The 16,570-nt window shown below is 49.3% G+C and overlaps 1 protein-coding gene across 1 annotated transcript; it reads right to left on the reverse strand.

Annotated features, from left to right (window-relative positions):
• Nucleotides 1-7,649: 7,649 nt before the first annotated feature.
• Nucleotides 7,650-16,291, reverse strand: LOC104164331 (cytochrome b-c1 complex subunit 1, mitochondrial; the record flags this gene model as incomplete). The annotated part of the gene is made up of 12 exons (XM_009703624.1): nucleotides 7,650-7,882; nucleotides 8,749-8,824; nucleotides 9,381-9,469; nucleotides 9,960-10,045; nucleotides 11,038-11,198; nucleotides 11,942-12,085; nucleotides 12,490-12,605; nucleotides 12,752-12,831; nucleotides 13,460-13,658; nucleotides 14,461-14,590; nucleotides 15,586-15,672; nucleotides 16,151-16,291. Coding segments are annotated over 12 exons (1,374 nt in total), but the record flags the coding sequence as incomplete, so codon positions are not given.
• Between the last annotated feature and the right edge of the window lie 279 nt (nucleotides 16,292-16,570).

Below are 16,570 nucleotides of genomic sequence, written 5' to 3' on the forward strand. Positions count from 1 at the left end.
CCCCCTGCTGCTGACCGCCGGGCAGAGGCACAGCCAGCCCTGGCAGAGCAGCATGCCAGCCTGCACTCACAAGCGACCGGCAAGAGGAACCCACTCTGGAGCTGCACAAAAGGGAGTTTGCCCACCTCAGCTCTACAAATCCAGCTTTCCCACAGCCCCTCTGCCAGGGAAAGGCTGCCCCTTGCTCATGCCCCTTTTGGCCGATCCTGCTCTCACTTCCCCACTTTTGAATCTGGGATGCGGCTCTGGCAGCTGGGAGGACCAGGGTGGTTGCTCAACGCTTCCTCTCTGCCTCTAATCAAGTGTTTCACAATGTGCACCAACACTCCCTTAAAAACTACCTGCGGCTCCATATAAATTTCTGGCAGGGCTCATGAAAGAGCCCCTGTCCCACTCTTCATGGGGATTGGCCACTGTTGCACAAGGGGTGCCCGAGGCAGCTGAGGGGAGCATCGCCCGCAGCTCATGGGCTGGTGGGAGACGTGCGAGGCCGCACTGCAGCCCAGCAGGCAGCCGCTGGCACATGCTCCGCCAGGGAGGGGACACGGCACAGCTTGCACCGAGGCGCGGCAAGGGGCCCTGCCCAGGACAGACAGGGGCACGGAAGGGGGGTATGTACCGCTGGAGAGCCGGGGACGCGCTGCAGGCTCCAGGGAAGGGGCTTTTGCACGTCTTGTGTGCTGGCAAAGGCACACGAATGGCACAACCTCCTTTACCTGCAGGACACCATCGTGCCTTCCCTTATCAGGGGTACGCCGGCTAACAGCGCCGGATCCCCAGCAGCTGCAGGATACTGCCCCGAATGATTTACGCAGCAGCCATGGTAGAGCCGGGGACGCGCTGCAGGCTCCAGGGAAGGGGCTTTTGCACGTCTTGTGTGCTGGCAAAGGCACACGAATGGCACAACCTCCTTTACCTGCAGGACACCATCGTGCCTTCCCTTATCAGGGGTACGCCGGCTAACAGCGCCGGATCCCCAGCAGCTGCAGGATACTGCCCCGAATGATTTACGCAGCAGCCATGGTCCACGGGAAAGGTGATAAAGATTTGGCCATCTGCTGGGTGTGTGGGGGGCGTGGGTGTAGAGGGAACGGTGGGGGCCCAGCACCCAGGGGACCAAGGCGGCAGGAGGGGCCAGGAGCCGCCCTAGCTGTGGGCAGCAGCCAGGGTGCAGGGGGGACCATGCTCTGGAGGGATTTGCGCAGTTCACCAGACCAGACTTGTCTTCACGGCGCTCTCCCGCGAGGCTGTGCCGTTGCTCCTTCAGCTCTTTGGCTGGGTGCCCAACTCCAGAAGAAAAGAATAAAAAGGATGAAGCATCCGCCCTGCCCCGTCGGTGAATCGCTGTCTGTCACCATGGGAACTCCTCCCTCCACAGACCCCCCCAGGATGACTTCATATCTCCATCGAGCAGGAGGGCTGCGTCACCAGGATGGCACGGCTGGCCACGTACATCTCACGCAAGGACTTCCACAGATGCGGCGTTGGACATGGGGCAGGATGCTGCAGAGCTCCAGGGTGAAGGCTGAGCAGCCCAGGTGAGGGTCCTGCAGAGGATGGGGGTACGGTCTGCACCCATGCAGCGCATCCCCAGAGGAACAACAACTAGGGGCTCTGAGCTCCAGCTCCTTGCAGAAAACTTGTCTCCAGCACCTCTGCACCCCTCCTCACTGCCATCAAGAGGGAAGAGCGCAGGATCCTGTCTCTGGCCCCCACCACCTTCAGGAGTCACCAGCCTGGGACCATGACCACCTCATCCCTCTCCATTCTCCTCACCAAAGCTGAGGCAAGGTCACCTGTGAGTCACTGCTGCGCACACAAGGCACGAACAGGAGATATTTGCGCTCCCATGTCATAGGGGCTCCTGCCAAGCGCTGCACATCTGGAATAGCTGTAAACAAAGCAGGGGAAGCCAGTGAGCCACAGTGGAGAGCAGCCAGGGGCAGCAGGGACCTCCAGCTTCGCAGCAGCTGGGCAAGGGGTGGAAATACAGAACTGCCATATGGAGCCCAGATGCTCAGGGCTCAAGCACGCTCACCCGCTGCCTCTTCATGGAAGCCCCTTGGCACACCAGGGCATCCTCCGTCCCAGGTGAGCAGAGGCAGGAACTTGCCACGAACATACTGCCTGCAGCTGGGCTCTGCCTGCTGCTCCAGCTCCTAGAGCCACTGCTCGCCAAGCCTCCCACAAGAGGCCTCAGCCCCACTCGCCGTGTCCGTGGGCAACTGTCACTTCACAGATCCCTACCTGGAAATCACACCCTCCAAGTTTCATTGGTAGCACCAAGACTGTTTCTCGATTACTATGAGCACTACTCTAGAGCAATGTGGTTTGAATGGAAAGGTCATGGGTTTGGTATATATGAATCTGTACAATGCTAAACTGCACATTCTACCCTGAGAAACTCAGAATACAGTTTTCTGAAGCTGAAATACATCAACTGCTAAATCTTGAAGCAACACAACTTTAATTCCCTAAATTAAACATTCAAACAAGGAAGAAAAAAATCCCCCCCAGAAGAGTCAGCTTGCTCTTCCCTAAATATAACAAATTAAAGATAAGCAGCATGTTCCCTTTATAGCATTATCCAAGTGCCTACTCCAAATAAAAGTTACAGCAAAGTAGAAAATAGCACACAGTACTGCAGCTGTTTTACAAAATGCTTTGCACATCCGAGTCGCTGTGTGCTGAGGGCAGTGCATGCAGAGCGGCTTGATTCTGTGTATTGCACTGCGTGTCGGTACCCACATTCATGGCAGGGCAACACAGCACCCGGAAAAACCTCAACGCTCAACGTCACACAGCAGGCTCTTGGCGAAACTAGGAAAAGCACTCAGATATTCAGGCTCCTGTTTCAATATCTTAATTACATAATTAGCCTCATTCAAATCAGGTCATGTGGCATTCGATCCAGCTTCCTTTGCTGTCCTCGTGCTGCTGTGCTATGCAGTTCTCATACCAAGGCAGTGCACAAAGCCTTAAATAATCCTAGAGCGCAGGCAGAGGCTCAGCGACGGATGGCGGGACACCAAGGCACCAACAGTGTCTCCAGAGCATCTGGTGGGTGATCCAGCACAGCTACTATTCCTATTGACATCTCTTTGTGCAAAAAAAAAAAATCCCTCCTGCTCTCAAAGACCAGGGCTGGGACCTCCCCAGGCTGCTACTCCCAGCAGCCTAGTGCTGTGCTAGCAGCTCTATTTTCCATTCCTAGTCAGGTGAGGAACCCAGGCAGATCCTCCTCCAGGTACCATGCTTCTAGTTGCTGGGGATGCCCAGAAAAGCTATGGACTCAATGGGCAAAGCCGAACCTCAGCGTGGCACCCCTACTAAAAACTTCAGAGCCTTGAGGAAGGAAAATGCGTAAGAGGAAAGAGCTGGAAAGAAGAGACTTGCACAGAAAAATGAGAACCACTGATCCTCTTTGGATGGCGTGTGGGGTAAAGCAGCTTTTAATGAGGGTGTTCTGGGCTCAGACTCGCCCCCTTCCAGATATGCCACTGAAGAAAGAGCCGAGACAAAGGCGACAAGTCCTGCTGCTGTGCCGCGCTCAGCCCCGTCTCTCCTAACAGCCCAGGAGGGCTGTAGCTGGCAGTCAGGCCTGGATGGGCACTTTGTCTGTTACTTTTCCACACAATGAATATACTAAAGCTTTAGATGAGCCATCTCCTTTGCCAAATAGGAAACAGGATTTCTGGATAGGTGTCCCTGGATACTGCTGCTCACTGTTCCTCTCTCGTGGTGTACAAAGTCTCAGCGGTGCACAGAAGGGCAACATGAAGTGCAGGAGGCCCGGGCAGGGCAAGCCTGTGAGTCTGCCAAACATCAGGTACCACCCTCACCATAGCAAATCTGCAACCCTGCTAGGTGACACTTCATCACAGAGAGAACGCAGCCCTCCTCTGAGCAAACCACACTATATAGGGGCTGGCCGGGGCAAAAAAGATGCCTGGTCACAGCCATGCCGATGCCTCAGTTAATCTCTGCACCAAGGAGTACAAGCAGTGCAAGGATCTGCCAACATGAGACACCAGCAGACCTGTGCTTCTCCTGCCCAGTCTTCTAAACCCTGCACGCCTATTGCTCCCCACTGCCATTTTCCACCAGCCTCGGCATGAGAGTAGGTAGAGAGGCAGACCTGGAGGGCTGTGGGCTCTTCTCCCAAAAGCTCTTTGGCACCATAGAGCAGCACAGCTCCAAGCCTCTCATTTCTGTGAAAGCCTCTCTGCAGCTCCCTGCTTCCCTGAGGACAGGCTTGGCTCAGCACCTATGATTAGTATCAACTGTACTTTCCAGGGTGGGTAATTAGTTCAGGTGAGGCAACTACTGACAATTGGCTGCTGCAGCTCCTCTCCTGGCAAGCACCCGAATCCCAAACAAGCAGCTCACATATCAAAGAGGCTGCCTGCTCCACAAACAGATCCACCCTGTACATCTGCCCTGGCCCCGCAGCCCCATGCTGGGGGCACTGACACCTTGTCCTGTTAGAGACCAGGGAATCCTGGAGTGCCCAGCACAGGTCTCTAGCAAGTGCTCCTTGTTTTCACTGCTAGATTTTATGTACCCAGTATAGCTCTGTATGGTGGAAAAAAGTCACTGAAGTTCTGTGCAGTGGCATTGCAGAGCCTTGTATAAGGTTCACACAATGATGCACGGTATCCTCCTTTCCAAATCCTCCTCTCTTCCAGCCAAGAGACAAGAGTGCCAACGTGTCAGGGAAGGAAAGCAATTGCCTAGAGGTAGGTGGAAGCTGCAAGCTTCAAAGAGGGAACGTTACTGGGAGAGGATAAGACAGCACCACGCAGAAGAGCAGGGAGCAAAGGCCAGTTCATACACCAGACTAAGTTTATCAGCACAGTCTAATGGGATCCCAAGTAACCTTCCAAGTGAAGTAGCAAAATAAAACACTTAAGCCATTGAAAACTAGATGGTCAAAGAGCCCCGCTGAACAATCCTGCATTGTCCAGGGAGCCAGGAAACAGATTTATTAGGTCACCCAGGCCATCTCCAGTTTCAGTGAAATTACCCTGTTCTAGGGCTGGTTCCAACTTGCTCCTCTGGCACTGCCACTGTCCTTCACTGGGCAGCGGAAACCGCAGGAAGGGGAGGGGAGAGGTCCAGCAAAAGATCTCACTTTTTCAAGGTTTGGGAAAAGCACTGAGGTAGGACACTTCCATTGTGCCAGACGTTTCCCAGTTTGGCTTCCCTTGGACTGAGGCTGCTCCTGTGGAAGAGCAGAAACACAGTCCTGCAGCTCAAACAGCAAGAGACCTGCCAACAAGATTAGAGCTCCAGTTCCTCCAGCACCGAGGGATTCAGCTGCCAAATGCTTGACGACTGCGCAAATTCCAGGTTACATTTCCCAAGCCCCTCACTAAGGCTGAGAGTATGGGCGTCTTTGCCAAGCAGTAACACTTTCTACTCCTGAATGGGTTTCCCCTCCCCACCCTTTAGACCCCCAGTCTGGCTGCTTGTTGTTTATCAAGGAAAAATGGTACCACAAACCTCTCAATCCTTAGAGCTGGTGAGACACCCGTGCTTCTGCAAGCACGGACTGCCTCAGCACCTAAACAAAACAGGCACTACAAGGCAGAGTGCCATTGGAACTGCAGCCAGAAGATGCCAACATCTTGGGCACAGCTCAGCCTTGACTCCTAGCTGCTAGCAGGCACCCAACAGCACTCTGCATCCAATGCCACTCACCAGGGCACGGTTCCTAGCCCAGATACTCAGATTTCTACATGGATAAAAGCATCTACAAAATACCTTCTAATACTGCATAAGCCAGCCACCCTTGCAAAGCTGCAGCCTCTTGGTCAGGAGGAAAGAGCGGGTGTTAGTCCTCGCTGAGGTGCTGCGAGCATGCTGCTCAGCATAGCCAGCCTGCTGCTTTTGCAGAGAAACAGAGCAATATGGAAAGCAGCAGTTGCAGAGGGATTTGAGTCCTGTTCCTAGTACAAAGTAGTGCAGGAAGGCCAGGGGAATTACTCAAGGAAAACAACCATTCCCAAGCAGATACTTCCAGAGAAGAAAACTTGCAGGAAATGCTAAAGCAAGGATGTACATCTCCCTTTCCTTGTATTTCTCACCAACTTCAAAACACCCTGGAAGCTCATCTTGGGGGTGGGGGCAGGGAAATATATAGCAATGGAAGACAAAAGAGGATTACAGTTTGATTGCAGTCACAAAACCAAGACAGAATCATTTACTTGTTCCACAAGGCTTGAGGCATAAGTGAGCTTGTTTAGTTTTTCAGCCCTCAGTGCACTTGTAACGAGCCAGAGCTTGCGATGACTGTTAAACCCAAATTGCATCAAGAACATTTAACAGTTTCAAACTTGCCTAGTATACGCAATGAGTTCAGACACACCGACTCTCTCATCAAGAATCCAGATTCAGCACAAATGACTTAGTACACTGGATTAGTCTCAAGTGTAATGACTAACTCCTAGAAACTTTTACACTATTTTTAAATCCCACTTGTCAGGGCAGCACCTGGAAATTAAATGAGAATCCCAAGGAGATTTATCCCAAAGACAAAAATTAAACAGAGTACCTTGCAGCTTCCAAGGCTAGCTGTGACAGCCTAGTGCCACCTGGTGGGAAGCTTTTTTCCATCCCCCTTGCTTAGTTTCATCCTTTCTGTTCCATGTTCCAGCTTCTTGGAGGGAAGTCAAGGAAGCAACAACCAGATTAGCACCAGAAAAAGCAGGAAGAATTGGATAGCTCTTTCAACTATTCAAACCTAGATATTCTCTCCCAGGTACAGGCAAGGTCACCCTATACTTCAGTCAGCAGCTTCTCAGCTATTGCATAGCTGAGACTGACTGGACAGATGGAGGCTCATCTCCAAGAGGAATGTGTAGACCAACACCAACATACTCCACAACAATCTCTGCTCATTAAGCTGGTTTACAGATAACTGGGAAGCTTAAGATGAGAGGTAACATATCCCCATATAAGCTCCGGAAAGATGTTTGTCTAGCAACAGCTCCAGCTCCTCACACCATCCCAACTCTCCTAGAGAGAACTGCCTCGGTTGTACTGAGGCAGCATCAGGAAAGGCCAGGCTCTGATCACCTTCGCCAACTTCAATAGGTGGTGGGAACTCAGCCAAACAGTTTTCTCTGTAACTGATCAGGGAGGGAGGGGTTGCACAATCTGCCCCTAACGCAGAGGCGGACACTCCACTAAGAGGGTTACAAACAGCCAGGCCAGAAACACTACCACCACACCCCAGGGACAGGAAGAGGACCAACTCTCCGTAGACACATTTGGATATCCTGGACAAGTGAGGGAGCAGAGGTCCCCTCAGACGAGGGCCATTTGATCTTAGGCCTGCACAAATACTACTGCTACAGCCCGAGTTTGACCATGCTGCTGCCTGCTCAGAAGGGCACAGGGGAAAGAGCCAGATCTACCCTGGCAGCCTCGCACCAGTGGAAAGACTTCCTTCAACCAGCCTAAAGACAAGACCTCTGAACCAGGACACTGCTAGCCCAGGACAGAGGATGCGGGGCTGCAGACAGACACACAGACAAGATTCTAGCATGAACCCTGACAAATCAAGACCGATTGGTCCAGTATCTCGCCAATCTGGCAAGATTAACAATGTCTACATACACGACCCAGCAAGAACTGATTTACTCCCAGAAGAATCAACTCCATATATGATATATTTATTTTTATACATTTAACACCAAGAAGACAGACATTTTGATGGGACTCCTCTTGCCCCTGGTGCACAAGACATTCAGAGCCAAAGGGAACCTGTCACAGTCCACAGCTTCACTATTTCCAACCTGCAGGGACACATCCTAGAAACGGATCCAGTACATGGCACTGCGGATACGGTTGTAATCCAAGAGCTGTTCAATGGGACCTGAGTGAACAGAACGAGAGTTAGTCACTGGAGACGCAGTTAAAATCCCTGTGCAGTCTCCCATGGTCTTAATGCAGATGGTGGCAGAGCAGGCTCTGCTCACAATTCGGAGCAGCTATGCACAAAACCAGGCAACTACAGCTCAAACTTGCATCAGGAAAACTAGCAGATACCACCTCCTGACAGAGAAATGGTTACTTGTTTCCTCAGAATAAGTTGTTTCCTTGCACTGCTCCACAATGCTCAATACAGCTCCACATATTGGTATGAAGTACAGGGAGCCATCAAGTCATGGGTATTTTGGCTAGTTCCTGTTCAAAAAATCATCTCCCTTTTCCAAGCTGCTCCTCTTTGAAGGCCAGAGGAAACAGCTGCATGGAGGAGGGGAATCCACAACACACAGGAAGGAAGTAGCAGAGCGGAGCTGAGCTGCTCAGGCAGGTTTTCCAAGAGGAATTTGTCCTTGGCTAGACAGACATGCCAGAGCAGCACAAGAGAATCGGGTCCCTTCACTACCCTTACATAAACCATCATGACCCTAGGGTAAGGACACCTGGCAGATGCTGTTGGGCCCACACCCAGCTATAAGACTCCCAATCTTAGTCACGGCTCCACAGCAGGTAGAGAGGTGGGAGGACAGCCAGCAGCTCACTGCCACTACATCTCCGTCACCTGCAGGTTTGATCTCCTGGCAAACATGCCTTGGCACATTTAAAGTGCAGACATAGGAGGATAGCAGCAAAGAACCAGAGTGGTTAGGGGGCCAGAACAGACACATGAGAACTGCCTGCAGCTCACTTCCATTCAGCTCTTGAGCCTTTCCTGTTTTTTGAGCTACTATGTAGCATTTGCCACGTACTACTTACCCACTGCTGCAACTGCCGGGCATTTGTCATAAATGTATTTACTGCAGACCTCTCTCACCATTCTTGCATCAACAGCCTAATAAATATCAAAGAAGCAATTAATAACCCTTCTAGCAGACCTGCATTTCTCAAAGTTGGAAGATACTATTGTTATTACATATCAAGATCATAAAGAAGATATTGTCAGACCCTTGGGGGCCATCTGCACCAACTGTCCAGTTCTTGTCTGTGAGAAAGGCTAATGTGCTACACAGTGCATTCTTCTGAGGGTACAGAAGACATGGCAGTCCAAAATCTGAAGCCTTCCAAGGGATACAGTGGCTGCAGAATTACACAAACTAGATGCTGGTCACCTCTAGGGAAACTGTTAAGGAATTTCAAGTTGTGCTGCTTAACACAGGCATATGACCTCTTTCTGGGATGGACTGAATCCAGCCACAGGGACACAGAATATACTGAGTCTATGCCAGAGATTCTGATATATTTGTATCAGTGTCAGTGACCTAACCACCTGGAATCCAGGCAACTTGACTAAAGGATAAGTAAGCCTCATGTTACTGCAGCAAACTAAGGCCAGAAAATGCTGACACCAACCATGCCCAGGTACCCAACCAAACCAAACCGATACCTACAGAAATCCTGGCATCCCACTCCTCCAGAGGGATACGGCGTCCGTAGTTTAAGAGATGGCTTCCAATATTCTCACACACTGGTGTAGTACCTAGATGTTGAAGATATTACGTGGTCAGCATAGCAGAAAGCCTTCCAGAATTGCACAGCCTGATCATCAAACAGAAGAAACTCTAGCCGTTAAACCAGCTTCTAATGAAGTCCCAGCTGTAGTTATCACTCTAAGCAGCTCTGGCAGGAGTTAAGCAATACAAAGATTGCTTCACTGGTCTCCAAAGTGTTACAGCGAAGACAGAGCAGTTTGAGGTTCTCAATTCTAACTTCACCAGGCAGCATGCTATTCGGTCTCAGCAACAGAATGACTAGAAGTTTACAGAGTCAGAGCTTGCCTGGAGCACAGCAGGCTGGAGTCAGCCGCTTTGACAACATGGCAGGAGGAATGCAGAGCAGGGGAAAGGAAGTTTTGCCCAGTGCCTGCCAGCAGTACTGCAATGTCTAGCAGAGCTCCCACTCCCCAGGAGAGACGTAAGTGGTAACCCTCTGAAAGCTGCACAGTGGTCAATCCATAAACCCGAACATACCATCCAGTTGAGCCACCATGGCATTTCGGAGATAGTTCTTGGCTCTCTTCACCTCTGACTCTGTGGTACTAGTGCACAGACGCATCCTGGAGAGGAGACAGAAAGACCACTAAAGCTCTTAAAGATGTGAATTTCTCCCTTTCCCAAGCCTCTGCAGAAATAGGCTATTATCAACATCACTTGTCTTGCAAGCTTGAGATTCATTCTTGATCGCTGCAGGGCAGCTAAGAACCAGGGAGCACTGAACAGCAGGAGGCAAGAGTTCAAGCTTACAGGCAGGGGATATCAGCCAGCAAGCTACACACCGAGTTACACTCACAAAGGTCTAAGCAGCCCTGGTGCCAGTTCTAGCTTGCACATCAGGCACAGCAGCAAGCAGTCTGCAGTACGCTATGACAAGAGAAGGAAAGCGTGTCAGCTATTCCCACACATGGCAAGCTGCTATGGAAACTGATGCTGAAAGAACAAGACAGTTCCACAGAGTCTGCTTGGACTCCAGCTGCTAAATCCCTTCCTCCCCTGCCAACTGCAGTGTCTCTTGGGCAAGGGCTAACTCCATCTGCTCCATACACAGTACAGCTCGGTTTTCAATCTCAGATGTAGCCTTGAACCATTACTGGGATATACATGTATACAATAAGACAGACAGAAGGCCCCCAAACATGGCATGACTCCAGCAGTGGGGCATTTATCAGCCACAACAGTCTGAAAGGGAGTAACTCTGCCTGCTTTGCTCAAGCTTAACAAGACATTGGAGATACGTCTCTTGGGCACCTTGGAAGGCCTTGTATCTAAGGAACGATCTCACTCATATATAAAAAAAAACAGAGCCTCAGTACTAATACTTGGAAGCATGAACAAAAGACCTGAAGAGCCCTAAAGGATTAAAATAGTTCCGCAAAAGCCACATCCTAAGACACTTAGAGAAACCACTTACAGGATCACTTAACCAGAACACGAGTTACCATGAAGTTCATAGACACAGCTCTCTAAAGATGTAATATGTTCCCCCCACCAGCTTGGTCTCCCACAAGAAGGTCAGATCTTAAACAGGAACTGTTGCTGAAGTTGTACTTACCACTCCCCCTGAGCACAATACAACATATCATCTATGGACAGAGGATCGGAAATAAAATGGAAACCAAAGAGACCGGTATCAGAATAAGAGGTGTTGAACGTCTGGAAACTGTGGCAGAGATTATGCTCCACAGCAAGGGTAGCCAGTCTGCTGGACTGATTCTGTAAACAAGGAGATACTGTCAACCATCTCAGTCTTACAGTTTCCTCACAGCTCAAATTCTTTCCAACTGAGCTGTTTTCACAAAGACCACAGACAAGACAGAGTGGAACACTTTGCTGAAGGAGAGCTTAATTTAGACCCTTCATGTGGTCAACAGATGAGATTCATCGGTGGAAAAGCCACAGACAATGGCCTAAGAGTCCATCCAGCAAAACCATTTCCTTTCTGAGCCACAGCTGAGGAGCTGGTATGCATACCACCATAGGAGTGGGAGAAAATGGGAAGCGCAAGGTCTTCCAGTAGCAAGGGTTAGCAGTTATGCAGGCCAGACAAACTCCAGACAAGAATGGATGCAATACTGGGGTTTTAAACAAGTTCCACTTGCTTTACAGTTCTAAGGCAAGCTTGCATCATGAGACTATAAACTACTCTGTCCTGCTTCCATCACCACCCCCACTGAGTGGTTAGTTTGTGAGGGTAGGAATAAGCTGCTGAGAATTCATCAGTTAAACCTCTTCCAAATTTAGCAGAGAAGGTTCAGTTCATTTGCCAGCATCACCTCTGAAGAATTGTCCTGGATTAGCCTCGATAACACTTCTATCCTACTTTCCAGACTTCTAACCACTTCACAGTTGGAGGCTAACCACAAAAGCCTCCCATAAAACACATTCACCTAGCGTCTCCATAATATTTCATATTAAAAGGCTCCAGGCTCTACCTACCACACTCACAAGTTTCTTACCTTACCACCTCCAAAAGTGCGGTCATAGTGTCCAATGACAGCATTAGCCACATTGAGGACAACGTTGTCTGGATCAGCCCATCCTGGCCCCTCCACAGCAAGAGCAATATGGGCAACGGGCAGAGCATCATCTCTGGCACGGATCTAGGAAGGAGCCGGGAAGAACTGCATGAGCACTGTGGCTTTGTCCGCAGCCTCCTCCAGTGCCAGGCTGATAAACTGCAGGACTTGATATTATCCCATTGAAACGAAATAGTCTCAGGCACTACTGAGACTATAAACCAGCTGCTCTGCTAAGAGTTCTCCAGTAGACGATGCGAGCAACAGCCTCACACTCCTAACAGATTTGGGTCCTACCTAAAACCCAACATGTTGTGGTAATAAGCCACAAGAACAGAACATGGAGGCACTACCAAGATGCTGCATCATGAGCTTCTTCAAGATGCACAAACAGATGTTTCCTCTCAGAAGCAGCAACAATTGGTTTCATGTTCATTCAACAGTTTGGCAACAGCTGCTTGTTTTGTTGGGGACAGAAACAACTTTACCTCACTCCCTGTGAAGCGACAGCGTGGGAGGAGAGGCACAGCGTCCTCTTTGTACGTAAAAGGCACTCCACTGAAGTGTTGCCTAGCTACATCTACCAGCTCTTTGTGGGAAATACCTGGCAATAGGAAAGAGAGATGTGCAGTCTTAAACAGCTTAATTTAACAAAATAATCTAATTTTACATCAGAGATGTGTGACAGGGATTTGATCACCAGCTTGAAAATACCCAGGCTCCCCAGAATCACAAGGATCTGGAACTTACCTCCAGCAGCTGCCAGGACCATACGAGGTGCCTTGAAGTGAGTATCAACATATGAAGCCAGATCTGCTCGAGTCAAATGCCTAGAAAGAACACAGAGAGAGCCAGCATATCAGCATCTCCAAGTTGGAGGGATGAGAGGCTTAGGAGAAGCAAGTTCACAATGCAAAGACAGCAGGGATGTTGTTGATTCTCTTACTTGTGGGGTAACAATACTTTTTAGAAGCAAGACTACACCGTCTATGTTTTCCCTGTGCTCTAATTCCAGAACACAGAGAACAGAAACCAGTGGCCAAGAAGGAGAGTTAAGGATAGACTTCAATACAGACTGCAGACTAGAGTACTGACCCTGGTCACTGAGCTACCAGTACCCTAACAGGCATGTATGCTCAAGGCCACCGCTTTAATGAGCACCTCTAGCTCTTAATTTCTCTAATGGTGTCAAACTGACAAGTATGGGAGAAGGTTCAACCTGGCTCTCCCGACCTCACATCTTGCATGAGGGGGATTCTAAAGAATGTGTGCAGAATTACGCTTTCACCGGCACCAACAGGGAAAACACAGTTAAGACAGAACGAGAAGCCCATGGGCACAGATCACCTCTGTGTACAAACTGGTTTCCTCATGCAGTCACCACTACTGAGAAGCAGCAGTCATGCACCCCAAGGACTGAACCCACAGGCTGTGCACTACATCCAGCCTGTTGCTCACCTGATGTTCTCTGTGGTTCCCTCGACAGTGCGGGCCAGTGCAGTCCCCTGGAAAGCAGTGGCATGAAGGTAATCAAAGGTAACATCCGTCAAGTTGTTGTCGATTTCTTTCAACTCCTGAAGGATGACGCCACGTTCCTTCTCGATCTGAGACTCCTCCAGTGCACAGTTCTGCACAAGGTCAGCCAGAAGCTCTACAACTGCAACACACTTCCTACGTTAGCAATCCTGCTGCCTGACTGCGACCTAGTGCTGCTGAAAGGAGAAAAGACACACAGACAGCAGGGGCACAGCAAGAGGACTGAGCAACAAACCACAACGCAGAGGGGACGCAACATAATAGAGATGAGTACTACCCATTCCCACAGCATCAGGGAGGGACAAACAACACTGTTTTAGCATGAAGCCTCCAAGTCAGCTTGCCAAGCATCACTGCCAGTGGAAAGCAGGCAACAAGTGGAAAAGGTGAAGCATGTCAGAAGCAGAGCACTGTTGCAGAAGCACGCCGAATCCTTACAGAGAGCTTGCAACATCTACAGCGTAGCCCACTTCTACAGTAAGGTCCACAGCTCTGACTCAAATCACTATTTCTGGACAAAACCAACCCAAAGAGGAGTCTACACACAGTAGTACAGAGCACAAACAACACTCAAAAGAGCTGCACTGAGGACTCCTGACACAGTAGCTGTCGCTGACCTCAGTTTCTCAGCTCCATAAAGCAACCACAGGCTACTGAACCACCCCATTCTCTCCCGGCAATATAGTGCAGCCTGACATAACAAGAGCTTTGCAAAACTGGTTTTAGGAACATGTGAACTTGCAGCCTTGAAGCACCATGTCATGGCAGTGCTCTCTTCAACTACCAAGCAGAACCTCCGATTTACTGCTCAGCTACAACTTCATTCCCTGGTCTATTGTTAGAAAGGATGCTGGTGGGAGAAAAACACAAGCACACGCACTTGCTTAACCTCCAAATCAGACTTTGCCCACTGGCCATCCTACCTTTGGGCATGTCCTTGGACAAAGCTTTTATGTAATAGGCAGTCTGTTCACGCGAGGTGTACCCGTTCAGGTGAGCACCCATGCTCTCCACCTCCTTCTCAAAGGCGGCGCAAGGACGCTTCTTCGTGCCCTGAAAGAAAACAGATAAACAAAATTATGAAATGAATGTATTTCCCTCTCAGGCAGAACTAAAGCAAGGAAAAGAACAATAAAGACTTAAAACAATAAAACCTATCACATGATTCATAAAAGCCAAGAGCAAGTACAGAAAGCAAGAGATTTAAACTTGGCATATTTACTCTAGCTAAAGGATAGTTGAGGTGTGTTTTGAAAGACCAATAAACACCTAGCAGGGAAAGATACAGCCTACACTAAGAGACAACAGTGGCTGAAGATCACATCTGTGGAGGTAAACCACAAACAAGCCTAAATCAAAAATACGCAGGTTTCTAGCTACCCAAGCAGCAACACTCAGAAGCTGCCAGAACAGAAACATGAAACTACTTCTAATACAGAGCTCATCTCTTAAGGAGCAAGCCAGATGCTGCAGTTGCCTATGATGGCATAAGCTGGACTTGAGTCAGCAAGTCCCAGGCTTAGATGCCTTCTACCCTAGGGCTATTCATCAGACATTTTTAGAAAATTAAGAGCTGTAGCCTCTAAACTTTGCTAGTCCACTAAGAAAACCAAAGAAAAATAAACGGCTACAGGAAATGCTGCTTTGAGCTCTGCCTTCTAACCTCAAGAAACATGCTTCACAACACAGTCCCATACGTGCACTACACAGTAGCTGGGAGTCAGGGACTGGAACCACAGCGTCACAGACTCAGTCTCACTTGTTACTTACAACTTTTTTTCCTTTAAGAGGGGAAATATCAACTAGTAAATAAGAGTTACCTTAATTCATGTATGCTTGCAAGTTGCTGCATATTCAAACAAAGAGCACCATATAGGCTAGGTACCTTTTGAAGTTTATTTTTATACTATGTGCAAAGTCTCTGGGACTCAGATGACCTGATTTACACTCCCTTTTAACAGCCTCCAAAGTGAGAGCACAATATACAAGCGGAATATTTAGAACAGTTTTCCATGCAGTCCTGTGCCAGACCTAGCATAGCTCCTTACCTTAAAGGCCAGATGTTCCAGGAAGTAACCAGCCCCGTTGTTCTTCTCGTTTTCATGGCGGCTCCCCACTCCGATCCACACACCCACCTAACAGCAAAAGCATGAAGTACATATATAAGGAAAGAAAACAAACAGCGTGCTCAAGCTTCATGCCACAAATACAACAGCAGGGACAAGTCTGCTCCACAGACATTGCACTAACAGCACCAAAATAAGAACAAGCACCAGCAACTGTTTCCCATACATATTTCAGTTTTTTATCTAGCAGCTTTGCAAAAGCCTTTCTTGTTTTGCCAGAGATATAACTACTACTGGTCACTTACTGCTTACACAAAAACTGTAAGGCTGACAAAACTTGTAGAGCGTGAAAGCTTGACCACAGACTTAATACAAAGCCAGGGTAGGCCTTCTACTGCTACATTAATCCCACTAGTTAACAAAGAGAAGTGATAGAGTCTCTGTCAAAATCTTACGTTCAAAAAGAGATTTGTCACTTTTGGAAGACCACTACAGACTAGGCAAGGCTGACCCTTTCAAGTAAGCCCTTAACGTATCTTAAACTTACCGTACAAGTTGGCTGATTGGACTCCTCTGAAGCTACACGGAGACCATTGTCTAGAGTGGTGACTTGGGTCTCAGGGATATTATGGAGTGTCTGGGCATAGGTGGCAGCACCTCGGTTCCTTGTCAAAGTCAATACAGCTGCCTAAAAAAAACAAAGGGTATCATTACCACTAACTCCCCTCTGCAGGGCAGACCTCCAGAACACAGACCGCTGGGCACACAGCTGACCACAGCTAGGCCAGACAAGCTCTTTCACGTTTACATTGGGGAGTTCCTGCTACACGCTATTCGTTGACCAAAGGGTCGGAAACCCTCCACGGCGCCAGAGGTTTCGAGTAGGTCGAAAACCCCAGGGAAGAGTCCCGTAAACCGGTCAAAACTCAGTACCGGGGTAGAAGATGGGAGCGGACAGCAAGCCCCC

This window comes from Cariama cristata, unplaced genomic scaffold (assembly GCF_000690535.1).
Source record: "Cariama cristata isolate BGI_N322 unplaced genomic scaffold, ASM69053v1 scaffold32237, whole genome shotgun sequence".
NCBI classification, from domain to species: domain Eukaryota; kingdom Metazoa; phylum Chordata; class Aves; order Cariamiformes; family Cariamidae; genus Cariama; species Cariama cristata.